Below are 15,714 nucleotides of genomic sequence, written 5' to 3'. Positions count from 1 at the left end.
AGGTACCGGCTGGGCTCACAGTACCTGCCGCCGCCGCCGCCGCCGCCGCCGGTGGGAGGGACGAGGAAGCGGGAGCCGCCTGGGCGCCAGAAGTGCTCCAGTCTGGCGGGGCGCTGCGCGGGTAGCGGCGGCGGGTCTCGGCGCGGCCAGGGGCGTCCGCCAGGGGGCGCGCCGCGACGGGGCGGGAGGGGCCGTCTGGTCTGGGGAATTAGTACAGGGACGAGCGCGCGCGCGGGTCCCCAACACATCTGGGCGAGAGCGGCGGCCGCTGGAACCGAGGGGGCATATCTGGAGCGGCGGAGCCACCGCGCAGCTGGGGCCCTTCGAGGCGCTCGGGGCGCCCATCTGGGACCTCGAGAGGGGGCCGTGCCGCGCGCAGCTGGACCAGGGGAGGGGGGCGGTGGCTGCACAGCTGGACCGAAGGGGGCGGGGTCGGTCCTGGGCGGCTGGCAGAGCGGAGGGCCGCGAGTGGCCTGGGACTGGAGCATGGGACGGCGCGCCTGAAAGAGCAGGGGTGAGGAAGGGCCTGGTACCCTGAGGGGGAAAGACGAGAGAAAGGGGCACGAGAGCAGAGGAGGAAGATGCAACTGACTCGCTGCTGCTTCGTGTTCCTAGTGCAGGGCAGCCTCTATCTGGTGAGTGGTCCGCGGGGAGCGGCGCGGAGGGGCGGGGGCCGGGAGGATTGGGGGAGAGCGCGGGAAGCTTCCAAGCCCGAAAACTTTCTCCCTTCCCCTCAGCATCCCGGGGATGGAGCGGAAGCCTGGAGGCTGGGGGAGAGGGCGGGTCCGAGGCCAGAGACTGGACAGAAAGGGTTAATAGGGGCGGGGAGAGGGTGCTGGGCTGGCCCACCCACTCGGCCTCTGGTGGCGGGAGGTGCGACGGGCACGAGGGAAAATGCCCGCAGCCGTCGCCAAGGGTTACTCGACCCCTTCCCGGGCCCCGGGCCGTGCGGAAGGGTGGTGGGGGATGGTTGTGGAGCTGATGACCTGCCAGGGCAGGGGCTGTGGGCTCTTCCCTGACCTAGGGGCCCCGGCGGGCCCCGCGCTCTGGGTCCCGCAGCGTACGAGCCAGTACAGGCGCGGGGCGGCCCCCGCGTCCCTCGCTGCAGCCTTCCCTCCCGCTCCCTCCCTCCCCGCCTGTTGTTTTCCTCTCCTCTCCCGGCTGCGCGCAGCCCGAGCCCCACAGGACCTGGGCAGGCGGCTCCCGCCCCGGGCTCTCGCGGCAGCTGAGCGGAGCGCCCAGAGCCCGCTCCCCGAGCGCTCGCTCGCTCCTCCCCGGCGGCCCAGGACGCGGGGAATCAACCCCAGACCCCAGCCCAGGGCTCAGCTCCCCTCCGACCCACCAATCCCGTCTTGGCGAAGCCTCAGCCCCACATCTGGGTCTGCCCTTCTCCTCAAAACAATAATCACCTTTGCCACTGTGTGGAAGAAGCCTTCCCTTGTCACATCCCCACCCGGGGCCCTTCTCCCCATCCTCCAGCCATTCAGCTGTGACCCCCGGCGGCCGAGTACACACAGGTCTGCCGCCTGGAGCCCAGCCCCCAGAGCCTCCCCTCCTGCTGTCCCTCTGCCCCACCCTTGGGTCCTGGCAGGCAGGGCCACCGCACACAACCCCAGGCATGGCCAGGGCCAGAACAGAGACCACAAACCCCTTTGGAGCCCTCCAGACCTCAGGCATCCCACATCCTCATCCCAGGGTTGCCAGCAAATCCAGATGCTGCCCAGCTGTGAGCTGGTGCCCCTGGTGCTCATAACGAGACACATAGGGTGAGTACTCTCTTCAAAAGCTGAGCAGACCCACACCAGGCAGCTGTCCTCAGGAAACCTGGTTCACTCCCTGATGCCCTCCTGAGCTGTCCTGTGTTTGAGCTTGTCAGGCTGTCCTGCTGGCCTTCCCCACAGCTCCTTCAGGAAGCCTCCCCAGATATTGCCTGTCAATAGAGCTGATGCAGCAGAGGCCAGCCAAGCCTCCGCAGAGCTTTACAGGAGATCCTGTGTGGGGATGGGGCTTGGATAAAATCCCAATAGAAGGACCCATCTGGTTTGTGAGCCCGGGAGTGCAGTGGCTTGGGAGGGCTGACTGTGTGACTTAGCCTTGTAGTGATGTAACCTGTGAGTCTGGTGTCCCCATCTGTGAAGTGGGAATAATAAGAACTCCTACCTCCTAGTATAAGTAATGTCCTGGCATGTTATCATCAGTGATCCCCTGAGGAGAGTTTGGCCCTCCTGGGTATGGAACTCACCCCAGGTCTCCCTCAAATCCTCCTGCCAAAACCTAAACTGCATTTGTACTTGAGAGAGAATTTCACTGGGTTCTGTTTTCTTTTCCATCGTCTGTTGGTTCTCTTTGCCTCTGAGGGTAGAAACTATCCCAGGATAGGGATGGTGTCTCATCCAACAGACTAGGAAGTCCCAAGAGGCAAGGGCTGTACCCCCATGTCAAACTAGGGGCTCTCTCAGCATAGAGATGGAGCTCTCCTATCTGACTTGGGGCTCTTTGAGGGCAGAGACTGTACCTCCCCCATCAGCCTGGAAATTTCACAGGGGGGGGGACCCTAGCTCTCCTATAGGAAAGGGGTGCTCTGTCAACACAGCTTCTTCCATCAGATGAGGGCTCTCCCAAGATCGGGAGCTGGGCCTCCCCCGTCAGACTCGGGGCTCCCTAAGAGCTGGGGCCATGTACCTCTGCTGCCGTGGTCTACTGGAGAGAATTCTCCACCATCCTTCCAAGACTTTGAATAGTGACCAGAGGCAGGACAGGGGGGACAGGAGCTAGGGGTGACCTGAGTGTCAGAACATGAGAGGGAACCACGACACAGGCCAGAGTGCACACCCAACCCCCAGAGTAGGTGGGCAATGTGCAGGGGCCCCTCAGCCCCAAGTCAGGGTGGAAGGGAGGGCAGAGAGATGATGCCGGTGGTGGGGAGCAGTGAACCAGAATTCCTGGGTCTTCTGGGGACCCAGGTGCTCATTCTCCTCCCACCTCCCTCCACAGGTCATCTGTGGCCAGGATGATGGTCCGCCTGGCTCAGAGGACCCTGAGCATGATGACCCTGAGAGCCAGCCCCGGCCCCGGATGCCTCGAAAGCGGGGCCACATGTCACCTAAGTCCCGTCCCATGGCCAGCTCTACTCTCCTAGGGCTGCTGGCTCCACCTGGGGAGGCATGGGGAGTCCTCGGGCAGCCCCCCAGTCGCCCGAACCACAGCCCCCCACCGTCGGCCAAAGTGAAGAAAATCTTTGGCTGGGGTGACTTCTACTCCAACATCAAGACGGTAGCCCTGAACCTGCTCGTCACGGGGAAGATCGTGGACCACGGCAATGGGACCTTCAGCGTCCACTTCCGACACAATGCCACGGGCCAGGGTAACATCTCCATCAGCCTCGTGCCCCCCAGTAAAGCTGTAGAGTTTCACCAGGAGCAGCAGATCTTCATTGAAGCCAAGGCCTCCAAAATCTTCAACTGCCGGATGGAGTGGGAGAAGGTGGAACGGGGCCGCCGGATCTCGCTCTGCACCCACGACCCAGCCAAGACCTGCTCCCGAGACCACGCTCAGAGCTCAGCCACCTGGAGTTGCTCCCAGCCCTTCAAAGTCGTCTGTGTCTACATCGCCTTCTACAGCACAGACTATAGGCTGGTCCAGAAGGTGTGCCCAGATTACAACTACCACAGCGATACTCCCTACTACCCCTCCGGGTGACCCTGGGCAGGCCACAGAGGCCAGGCCAGGAATGGAAGGACGGGCCTGCCCACACAGGAAGCCATCTGTCTGGATACTGGGCAGGGAGAGGAAGGGGCCTCAGGCGGGGAGCGCGGGGGTGGAGAGGAGGAGAGGCCGAGTGGCGCCAGGGCTAAGCCTCAGGTGGCGGGGAAGGGGTCGCAGGTGCTGGCCCCAACCTGAGGCTGTGGAGGAACCAGGACACAGGAGCGCTGGCCGAGGAGTGGGTCCTCTGGGCGGCCTCCCAGGGCTTCCCCACTGAGCAATAGAAAGATGCTGGGTCCAGGAGGCCCCTGGAGCAAGCAGACCAATAAAGTCATTGAGAGGAGCCTAAAACCTTGGCTCCCTCCCTGCCATCCTGAGAAAGAACACAACGAGGAGAGGGTTATTTCATCGGTGTGGACAGCAAGTGGGCACTGAAGGATGGCGGAGCTGGGGCTTCCTGGGAGCCAGCACCGGGAACTCTCCAGCCCCACGCAGTGGGCAGACCTGAGCCTTCATCCTGGACTGTGGCTTGAGGCTGAAGTGGTGACCTTTGGAGTCTTCGATGTCTTGACAAAGAGACCATCTGCCCCCAGCCAGGCCCCCCCTTTCCAAAATTCCTTCTCTTGCCATTGCTCCCCACCCCCACCCTTGTGCTGAGGGGACCCTCGTCCTTAAGCTGAGACAGGGGGCGATCGTAATTCTCCCAGCACCAAGACCACATGTGGAAGCCCACCCGTGGGCCACGTGCTCCTCCTCCATCCCACTCCTTGCTGGCTCCTCGGGGAACGACCTTATCCAGCGAGTGAGCCTTCCATAGCCAGCCTTGCCCATCAGCCCAGGTCTTGCCAGGACAGAGATGCTGCGTCCCTTGTGGCCCATGGGACCATCAGCAGCTCGGGGCAGGGTGAGGCCACACTGTGGCGGCTGTGCTGGACCTGTCCCGTAGTGTCTGTCTGTGGGGGTGGGGAGGGGGGAGGTTTTGTGAAATCATCAGTTTGTTGACTTCTGTGTGCAGACTCTCGTTCTCAGATCAAGGAATAAAGCTTTCCTGGGCATTGGACTCTGAGTGATTGGGGAGGGGTATGGGAGTGGAGGGGAGGGCCACAGGAACCCCGTGGTCCGGCCGGAGTTTCTCAGATGGCAACAGGACACTTTCTGGAGTCCAGAGCTGCAGGGCTCCAACAGCTGCTGGAGCTGACGCTCCAGGGCTTCCCTCTCCACCCCCTTTCCAGCCACGAAAGCTGGGCCGGTGATGTGCCGGGGCTGGTAGGGGGTGAGGGTGGCATCTACGAAGTAGCTGGGGAGGAAGAGCTAGTAGGTGGGATGGGCCACATAAGGTGTTCCCTGTCACCTTCCTGGATATCCATCTGATGGGCCCACTGGGGTCCCAACACTCTGTCAGTATTTTGCTCTGTGGCCTTGGGCAAGTCCATTGTCCTCTCTGGTTCTCTTTTCATTTTTTTCTATAAAATGAGGAGCTTGCCCAGCCCAGAGGTTCTCAAATGTGAGTGGGCTTCTGAATCCCCAAGAGGGTTGTTAAAACCCAGATTTCTGGGTTCTACCCCAGAGTTTCTAATTTAGTAGGTCTGGAGTGGGGCCTAAGAATTTGCCTTTCTAACGAGTAATGAGTGCCCAGGTAGACACTGATGGTCCCAGCCCAGGGACCACACTTTGAGGGCCGCTCAGATGTCCTCTGAGCTCCTTTCTGGCTCCGGCTTCCTGGGACGAGGAGACACCTGTGATGCTTCTCCTCGTTGTGATTTCCAGCGGCTCCTCCTGCAGAAGTCTCCTGGGAAGGGTCCCTTCAGAGAATCAGGGGTATTGGGTGTTCAGTCTGATGACATGCTCGGGGAGAAACAGGCCAGGGTGGGGTAGGGACAGAAGGGGCTTGAAAGCAGCCATGCCCCTGCCCCAGCCCATAGGAGGGCCTCAGAATGGATGGCTGCCCGGGGCACCTCATCTGGGAGTTAGCTGGGCTAACTCCATTCGAGCTCCATGTGGGGAAGGCTGGGCCCCCACTACCAAGATCACAGTGCCCTCTCTGGAGGCCATTCGAGATCTGCTCTCTTGGGAGGGCGGCGTGTGGGCCCCCTGGGTCCCTTTTGGCCAGGTAGCCAGAGTGAGGAGAGTCCTAGCATGAGGGTAGTGTGCTCTGGCCACCCGCAGCCTGTCTCCCCTGCCCAGCAGCGCTCAGCACGGACTATCGCCCTCACACCGCAGAGCAGAGCTGGGTGGGGTCTCAGGAGCCACCTTGCTCTCATCCCCTTTGTAGGAAGTGACCCAGAAAGGGTGAGTGACTTGAGCCCGCACTCCTATCCCAGCCTCTTCCCCGCCCAGCCACCGCACTGTGCTTCCGGGGACGTCTCTCCTGAGCAGAGGTTTGAGACTCCCCAGCTCCTCACGCCACCCTCTCCCTTCCCACCCTAGGGACAGGGCTCGGGCCCTGCCATGGGGGTCTTGGGCTTGCTGGGCTCCCACCTGTGGACACACACTGGAGACCGACCACGAGCACCTCCCACAGTCCCGTGGCTGCGCTGGGCCCCTCCTCTGTCCGCCTAGCTGAACTGTCAGCAGGGCCGGGGGCCCTCTGACCCACCCCCCGGCTCCTCTCCTCCTGTAGAGAGCCAGATGCTGCCGACAGCTGGAGGGCTGGCCTGCCTGGCACACAGTTCTGCCTGCACGGGGGGTGGGGGGGTGGGTTCATTTCAGTAACTTCATTTTGCCTGCGTGCACTCTGCAGCCTCTCCCTCCTTTTCCGCCTTCCCCAGTAACCCGGGCGGCTCCTCTCAGTTAGGACCTTGCTAACACATTTCCTCCCGAATCGTAATTCTTTTGGAATAGACTTTGCGCCCTACTAGTCTCGCCATCACCAGATACTTCCTGTTCCCCCCTGGTCCCCACAGAGGGAAGGGGTCCATCTAAGCATCTGGCTATGAAGGCGCCAACCTCTTCCCCCTTGGTGAGCGATGTCTAGGTCATCTCCTGGGCAGATAGATCCCCAGTCCCCATCAAGTGCTTGGACCTCCCACTCTTGCCATTCAAAACACAGGAGAGCAGATTCCTCAGGAACAAACCTGTCTCCTGTCCCAGGGAGAAGCACTAGGTCCCTATTCTCACCCCCAACCTTTGCCCTCTCCCACTGCCCTTCAGTGGCTGGCCTGCTGGTCCCATGGCCCTGCTCCCCCATCTGCTCAACTTGGCTGGGGAGCTGGCCCAGGGCAGGGGCCTTGGCTCCTCTGTTCGAGTGGAGCCTCTGGGACAAGCCTACCAGACTGGGGGCTCTTTGGGGACATGGCCTGTATCTCCCCACCAGACTGGGGAGCCCCTGGGGCCAGGGTCTGTACCTGCCACGTCAGATCGAAGAGCCTCTGAAACTAGAATCTGTGCCTGCCTCATCAGGCTCTAGTCTCTCTGAGGGCAAGAACTGCAATTTGGATGCAGTGGGGAAAGCTTATTCTTTTCTAAGCATTGGAACACCTGGAGGTGGTCTCTGCCCTCAGCCTTGCGCACATCTGGGCAAGGATTCCCACCTGGGCCTCAGCATCCCCATCTCTAATGGAGTGAATATTCCCAGCGGTCTGTGAAGCTAATAAGAGGGAATACATGTTAGGTCAGCTGGCAGCAATGCTGAGTCTTCCTCTTGATGAAGTTTAAGGCAAAAGCAAATGGGTGCCTGGGTCCCTCCTCCCTCCCTCCTTACCCCCTTCCCAGGGATGAGCAAGCAGGAACTGAGTCACCCACTTTCCCATCCTTGGCAGGAATGCTGGTGACCTTGCATGTGGCAGACTTGGGTGGCGAGGCCCACTGCTCAGAGATGCACGAGGTGGTAGGTGGGTAGGGAAGCTGGGGGAAGGGCATGTATGGGGTGGAGGCAGCTGAAGGTCGCGGAGTGACCAGGGTGCTGGATTATTGAGTGGGTATGTGTAGGGGGTTGTGGGAGACACAATGAACCAGTTGCCCTGTGCTGGGATGTGATCCAATGTCATGGCTGGGAGTAGGAGAGAGAAATGTTACTTCCAAAGGTTCTGAGTCCTGTGGTACTGCCAGGAGAACCAGGGGCTGGGGTGACGGGCGGGGAGAGGCACCACCAGCCCTGCTAGGCGGAGGCAAGATTGGTTGGGGACAGCACCTGCCAATTATACCAAAGTCCTGGAGTGGCAGCTGCTGCCATCACCAAGGCACAAATGCCAGAGGAGACATGGCACTCAGCAGCTGGACGCTGGGTTCTGGCTCCACAAGAGCCCCTGTTTCCTGTTGGCCTGCCAAGCTCAAAGGCTGACCTGAAAACCATCCAAGCTAAGGTGCCTAGTTCAAAGCCTCCCAGTTCATCATCTCAGGGCCGCCTGGCTAGATGGTCCCAAGGGACAAGCTAGCACCTCCTGAACCAATGAACTGACAACATGAGAGTTGCAGAAAGATATACCTGGATCCCAATTCTGAGTCTGTAATTTATTAGTCGGGTGCCCTGGACAAATGACATAATCTTCCAGAGCTTCCTTATGTGAAAAACTAGGGATCTACTACCTACCTTGGAGCATTGCTGGGAAAATTAAATGAGTTGCTCGACAAATGTTACTCCTCTTCTTTGCTTCTGGAGACGGGGGTTTGTGTTAACTTCAGCCTTGCTCCTGGTGTGGAGAGGTAAAAAGGCCCCAGGCTGGAGGTAGGCGACCTGGGTTCCCATAATAAGTGTGGCAGAGACCACTAATATCCATTTCCCCTATCTCCATAGTAATGGAATTCTCCATTTTTAGTTGGGCACTTGGCTGCCTGAAAAAAATACTTCATTTCTTTGCCTCCCTTGTGCCTAGATGTGGCCACGTGACTAAGATCTAGCCAGTAAGCCAGTTATTTGGCAACTTCCAGAAATCTTAAGAAGTTGGTATACACCCTTTGCCCCGTCTTCTTTGTTCTATCCTCTGTCCTGTTGCCTGGAATATGTATGTGATTGCTGGAGCTCTACCTGCCATCTTAAACCACGAGGGATAAGAGCCATACCCTAGAAGTGGCAATGAGCTGGAAGAAGTCCTGGTCCCTGAAAATTTTGTGGAATAGAAATATCATACCAGTCCTAGGCTCCTACCTTCAGACTTTTATGTGAGAGAAAAATCAAATTTCTATCTTACTTCTCTCAAATTTCTATCTTATTGGGTCTCCATTTCTAGCAGTTTAGTCTAGCTCCACCTGATTTAGTGGATGTGGTTGAGCACTTCACTTCTGTGGACCTCAGTTTCCTCATCTGTAGAAATGAGAAAATGCTCACATATCTTGCCGCACTTCAGAGAGGTTTTATCGACTCACGGGCAAGAAGGAACTTGGGAAAGCTCTGGTTCTCTGCCCCCTCTCCAGCACTGAGGCGCACAGCTGCCATTTGCGAGGTGCAAGAAGTTGCTGCTGCACTGCAGGGGGCTCCCGAGAAGCTGAGAAGGATCCTCTAGCCCTGTCTGAAAGGCCTCCCGGCCCCAAGTTCAGCCCCCACACATCTGAGTCCCCATCCACATTCTGATGCTGGTGACACACAATCGTTGTTAAGGGTCCGACTGATCCCAGCCAGATGGGATCCTAATTTAATTAAAACCCTTTAATTACCTGCAGCAACACAGCTTTGGAAGTCCAGTGCAGAAGGGGGCCTGTAACGGGAGGGGGATCGTTAACAGGGCAGAGTAGGGGCTCCCCTTCCATCACTCTGGGAACCAGAGGTTGTAGGGCGTTTCTCCCACCAGGGTGGGCACAAACTGTATGCAGCAGCCTGTGTGGCCCATGCTTCTGGCTTGGTTGGTTGACTGCCAAGCGGGGAGTGAGGCCCTTGGGAGCAGAGTACCAGCCACTTGAACCTGAAGCTGTCAGTGTTGGTTTTGTGCTTACACTGAGACCAGCACAGACTGTATAAGCTCAGGGCTGAGTCCCTCAAGACGCTGGCCTTGCCCGGGACAGTCTGGGTAGGAGCAGGTACAGTTCTGATTCCTCCTAATTGGCCTGGCTTAAGAAACAGGGGTACCTCTGTTTCCACCAAGGAAAAGCAATGCCCCTGTGAACTCAAGGTGTTATCCATCTGGGGAGGGAGATGAAAGGGGGTGACTTAGGTGGGCTGCAGAGGAACCATGTGGTTTCTTGGGGTCTAGTAAGGAGCACCCTTCCCCCAACGTGCTCCTGGCCCTCAACTGGCTTCTCCCTGTGAAGGCAGAAGGCGGTAGCCCAGGCCAGGCCAGAGCCTGCCAAGCCTTGGCAGGGCAGACTCAGAAACCTAGACTCCATGAGCTGGGCTGTTTTTAAGCCTTGTGGACATAATACGTTAATACCCTTCAGTTCTCCCTTAGTACTTATTCATTTAACAAATATTGTTTAATAAAGCCTCTGAAAGTTCCAGCTGGTCTCCATGGGGCCAGATCATCGGGGGAAGAGGTTCAGTTCGCGCTTGAGCCATAGCCTTAAAGGACATGTTCTATTGCAGTCAGCATGATGTCAGTGGCTAGAATTGAAGCAAGAAACCCCAAGAAGAAGAGAAAACTCAAGGGGAAAAGGTAGGAGCCGTGAGGCCCCACCACTCCACACCCCAAAATTTCTCCTTCCGAAGCTGAAGCCGGGAGCACTGTAGTTGAACATGTTCCGCGGTACCCAGGCCTTATTGGCTCCCGCCTTCCCATCCCCTTCCTCTCTTCCTGCATCCAGCCTCAATTCCCCACTCCACCTTGCTCCCTCTGTTATCCCCCAGCATCCACGGCCCTCTTGAAAGAGCCTGCTCCTACCTCTGACTCAGGTTGAGTCTGGAGTGCTATGTAACTGCCAACTTGGGGACTGTCACAGCAGGAAACGTGGATGTGCCCCCAGACTAACTAGAGACTGGACATAGGAGCTGTCATTCCCCATCAGGTCGAAGACTTGTGAGGGCAGGGGCTGTGTGTCCTGTCCAGCTGGCCTGGAGGCTCCCCAGAGACAGGAGGGCCTTACTTTGAGGCATATCTGCTCAAAGGTGTCCTGTACACCAAACTCTCCCTGGGGGCTCATCCCTGATGGGCCTCACTGGACGGTGTGCTGAGGCATGATCACAGCCTTCCCTCTGCCAGCCTGGGAGAGGAAGTGACAACAGGGGGACAATCTGCTGCACCGTTCTCACTCCAGCAGCCCAGGTCCTCCTGGCTGGAGGAGAGGGCGGGCAGGAAGGGTGAGGACAGCAGAGGAGGAGGGCAGCATGTTGGCGCTGGCACACCCCTCCGCCCAGCTGTCCCGATATTGTGTGTTGTCTTCTCTAGAACAGTCTTCGGAGACCTGGCTTAGCTCCGGGGGCACCGTGAGGGGCACTGAGCGTCACAGGAAAAGCCAGGGTCTTCTGGCTCCTAACCCGGTACCTGCTTTTTCCTGACCCCAGGCTTCCTTGATCCGATCCCCTTCATGACTTGAGGGGTGGCCCCACCTGGGGAAGGACGGCCTGCGCAGCCCCAGGGAGACTGGGCTCCCCCTCCTTGGGGTCAGAGCAAGGCCATTCCCCAGCTAGGGTGCGTTTAGAGAGAGTTGGGTTTGAGTATTGGTTGCCATGTGATCTCATTCTGGTCCCCTCAGCCCTCTGGGCCTGGATGGCAGTCCTTCCCCCACCTGCTCACATGGTTCCTGCAGGAGCAGCTCTGGCAGCAGGGGCTCCGGGTCCGTGTAGGGCTATCGCCATCTGGCTGGGGCTCACAGGCAGGGGGAGAGGGCTGGTTTCTCTTTCTTCCTGGGCGGAGGCCGTGGAGAGCAGCAGTTGAGAGCACGGATTCTGGAGCCAAGTTGCCTGGATTCAAGTCCTTGCTCTGCCACTTCCTAATTGTAGACTTTCGGCAAGTTATTGAACATCTTTGTGTCTCAGTTTCCCCATCTGTAAAATGGGGGGGGGGTGATCTTTACCTGTCAGAGGGCTGTTGTGAGCTGGAATGGGTAAAGCAATTGAACCGTGTTTGGCACAGCTGCCCTGAGTACAGTCCCAGCCTATAGCCCTCTCTGTTCCTGGCCAAGCCTGGGTGTGAGGGAGGGGGAAGAGTGGCCACGGGCAGGAATGCGCAGGAAAAAATACCCATAGGGAAGGTCAGAAGTCTACAACAGATGACTCATACAAAGGAATCTACTTTTCTTTTGATTCTGGTTGAGAAATGGAGCCCTTGGTTGTATTTCTACTGCTCCTTGGGCCCGGAATCCCCCTCTTCTGCACTCCAGAAGCCCCAGGGTATTTCCCCTGGGGACCTCGACTGGTAAACACGGCACAAGGCTCAGGGAATGCAGGTGGCCAAAGGGTCTTTATTTAGAAGCAGAGTTAAAGACCCAGAGCAGTCAGCCAAGTGTACTCCCGAGGCCGAGGCAGCCTGCAGGGGCCCCTCCTGCCTTACTTTGCCCCACCGTCACCTCACCTGCCTTTATCACCTCCACCCAACCGATCAATTTCTCATCAGCCTGGATGGCCTGTGGTCCCTTGACGGTACTCCTGGGAACTGGGTGTGTGAAACAGGCCCATCTTGGACTGTAGCCCCGAGGGTGACTACCTGAGGACTGGGCCTTATGCGACCCATTTCTTCTACACTTTGAGAAGGGCCAAGGGCATGGGGTAGGCGCAGGGCCTGGCAGTAAATCTTGTGACTCACAGAGGGGCTCTGAATGCTCTCTATCGTGGGAGTCTTTCACAGGGACAGAGAGGAGAAGGAGAAGGGAAGACAAAGGTCAAGTGGCAGCTAAAACCCCGACAGGCTGCATGTGCACTTTATAAATGAGGAGGATGTTGTTTGGGGAAACTGCGGGTAGGTGGAGGATACAGGAGTGTGGAAAGGTATATAAATGCCCCATTTACCAGGCCCGGCAGCTCCCAGGCCTGGGATAGGAGGGGCCTGCCGCTGCTCAGTCAGGCGCTGCCATCTGTCACATCTCAGCGGAGATCAGCACTGGAGGGCCCGTTGTAGGCAGGTTTGTTTGGTTTTTTTTTTTTTTAATGCTGCAGGATCAGGCTCAAGATGTCACTCTAGTGAGCGGTACTGGAGACAGGGGAGAGAAATGTCTAGGAAACCACGGAAGCTTCCATGCTCCAGGAGGAGGGAAGGACAGGGAGCGGAAAAGGAAAGAAAAAAGAAAAGGAAAGAAAAAAGAAAAGAAGCCAAGGAAGGAAAACCATGTAGAAAAGACGGCCTTGAATTAGCAGGTGTGCATCATCCCTCTCCCCCTGGCCCCTCAGGAGGCAGCAGCTGCCCAAGAAACAGGGCTCCAGGGTCCCCAAGTTCCTTACATCCTCTCCCCAAGCCCTATTTTCATACCTCCAAGCCGAAGTGCTTCTGCCCTGCCTCTTACCTCCCTCTCTGGAATGCCTAATGTCAAGCACTCCTAGCTTTTGGAGATTATAACAATGATGATGGTGATGATCATAAATGAAGAGCTGCTCCAGGTGACTGAAAGGTCTGGCGCAGGCTGACTCTTCCTGAGACTCCCCCACACGTTACAGCAGGTGAGAACCTCAGAGCTCGCAGGACACAGGGCTGGCCAGGGGATGGCTCTCCCTCTCCCCACAGGTAATTCTGGCTCAGAAGATCCCCACACTCCCAAAGGTGCCCATTTCAGGGTCTCATCACAGATTTACCTTCCATTCCAAGAAATCCTAAAAGGCCATGGACTCAAAAGGCTACATATGGCTTAGGGTAGGACCAACAAGAAGTACACAGCAATAACAATAGCATCAGTGGCAGTTTACCTTTCTGGAGCCCATGAATGGTAGTCACCATGCTAAGGACTTGATATGTACTACTCATTGATTTCCACGGGAACTCTATGAAATACCCATTTTACAGAAGAAAAACTAAGGCTTATACATGCAGGTGCTTTGGCCAGGATCATGAGTGGTGGCAGGAGATCAGAGCCGGGCTCCTAGACTCCAGACGCTGTGCTCCCTGAACACCAACCTTGGCTAGACCCCCAGGGCTGCCTGCACTCTCACCAACCCTTCCCCAGCCACTAGGCTGATCACACCTCCCAGCCCCCACACTATCCCAGGGATTCTCAGCCATTGATCTTATTTCCTACTTAACACTCAAAAACGTACAAGTCACCAGATGCAAGCTTGCTTAACTTCCTACTATGAGACAAACCCACTTTCTATAGGACTCTCCTCATACCCAGAGAGGGTGTCCCTCCTCTTCCTACCTATGCCCACCCACCCGCTTCTCCTCCCAGTTCACTCAGAACCTCCCGGCACAGATGGTCCTTTCTCTACTGGACCTGAAAGCTTTTAACTGCTTCCTCTCTACTGGATCCCTCTCGCCAGCTTGAAACATGCTCATGTCTCTTCCATACTATGGGAAAAAAATGGAACTCCTCCCTCTACTCATTTCCTTCTTCCAGTTTTGCCCAAACTTTTCATTCCTCATGACCCACCCACTCCTCACCTCGCCCCGATTGGGTCCCTTCACTGAAATGGCCCCAGCTAAGCTCACTAATGACTTCCATGTTGCTACCTCCAATGGGCAATTTTATTGTTTCTCTTATTCTACTGCATTTGACACTTTTAACAGTTTTGTATTTGTTCTCTGACATATGTTTCCTTCCTGTCTATCTCTAGCCAATTCTTCTCCTTCTTTGCGGCTTATCTTTTTTTACTGGCTCTAAAATATAAGCGTTCCTTAAGGTTCCCGGGCCCCCTTCTCTCTTCACGCTATACTCCTTGATGATCCAACACACCAAGGGCTTCACAATTACACCTCGAAACCAGTATATCCCAGAATCATCTCTCCAGTCTTGATCTCTCCTCTGAATCCTAGGCTCATAAATTCAATAGCCCATGTGATACCTCCATTTGGATTTCTCAAGGCATCTCATAAGCAACAAGTAAAATGAATTTAATGATCTAATTTCCCTGTTTATCCTCCCACTGGTCTCTATGTTGGTGAATCCATCCTACTCACCTCTTTGTCCTCACTCTATCCAGTCAGCAAGTTCTAACAAATTTGCCCCCTAAACCTCTCTCAAATGTATCTCTTCTCCAGCTCTGCCACCTCTGTAGTTCAAGTTCTGCTATCTCTTGCTTTCCTCCATCCCCATTCTCAACATCAACTTTTCTACACTCAAGCCAAAGATCTATTAGAATAAAAATCTTGTCACCCCCTCCTGCTTAATAAAGCTTCCATGATTTCCCCACTGTTCTTAGTATAAGTACCCAGATTCTAAATGTGACCTATGAAGGTCCTGCCAGGTCTGGCTTCTAACTTGCTCTCACACTTCTCCACACTCCAGCCACCCAGCCTTCTCTGGGCTCCTAGAATGCGTGCACCATGCTCCCTCCTGAGTCTGCGCTTCATGCAGGCGATTTCTTCTGTGTGGAATGTGACTCTCCAACTTTACCAAGTTGACAGCTCTTCATCCTGCAGCTCTCACTTCAAAAGTTGCTTTCTTAGGGAAGCCTTTCTGGATCCCCCAGATGAGATTAACTCCCCACTCCAGGCTCTCACGGTGCCTTACACATTTCTTTCAGAGCACTCACCATGGCTTGACGTCATGTCTTTGGGAGATTATTAAGGACACTTTCTTCCTCATTAGGCTTGTCAGGTCCCATGAGGGCAGGGAGCAGTTAGTTATACTCACTGTTTATCCCTAGAAACTAGCACAGTCCCTGGCACATCATATATGGTATAAATAAATTTTTAGCAAAGAAAACAGAAAGGGCTCTAAAAATTCATTCTTATAAGGCCAGACCAGGGCTTCCCTGGTGGCGCAGTGGTTAAGAATCCACCTGCCAATGCAGGGGACACGGGTTCGAGCCCTGGCCCGGGAAGATCCCACATGCCGCAGAGCAACTGAGCCTGCGCTCTAGAGCCTGTGCTCTGCAACAAGAGAAGCCAAGACAATGAGAAGCCCGCGCACCGCAACGAAGAGTAGCCCCCGCTTGCCTCAAATAGAGAAAGCCCATGAGCAGCAACAGAGACCCAATACAGCCAAAAATAAAAACAAATTAGTAAATTTATTTTTTAAAAAAAGGCAAAACCAATGCAAGGTTCTTAAACTTCAGTGGGTGTA

General features: G+C 56.2%; 1 protein-coding gene across 1 annotated transcript; it reads left to right on the top strand.

The window, feature by feature from the left end:
- The first annotated feature begins 136 nt into the window (after window positions 1–136).
- On the top strand, window positions 137–4,760 carry NXPH3 (neurexophilin 3). The gene is made up of 2 exons (XM_082442418.1): window positions 137–635; window positions 2,995–4,760. The coding sequence occupies exons 1-2, from the start codon at window positions 582–584 to the stop codon at window positions 3,697–3,699; spliced, it is 759 nt and encodes a 252-aa protein (XP_082298544.1). The 5' UTR covers window positions 137–581; the 3' UTR covers window positions 3,700–4,760.
- Window positions 4,761–15,714: the final 10,954 nt, after the last annotated feature.

Source organism: Balaenoptera physalus (genome assembly GCF_965194825.1).
Source record: "Balaenoptera physalus genome assembly, chromosome: 20".
NCBI lineage: Eukaryota > Metazoa > Chordata > Mammalia > Artiodactyla > Balaenopteridae > Balaenoptera > Balaenoptera physalus.
This window is presented reverse-complemented; position numbering and strand designations above follow the sequence as displayed.

Excerpts from the sequence above, each read along its gene's own strand:
- NXPH3 (XM_082442418.1), top strand. The coding sequence starts at position 582 with ATGCAACTGACTCGCTGCTGCTTCGTGTTCCTAGTGCAGGGCAGCCTC. Across the intron at positions 636-2,994 it reads TGCAGGGCAGCCTCTATCTG|GTCATCTGTGGCCAGGATGA; the intron begins GTGAGTGGTCCG and ends CTCCCTCCACAG.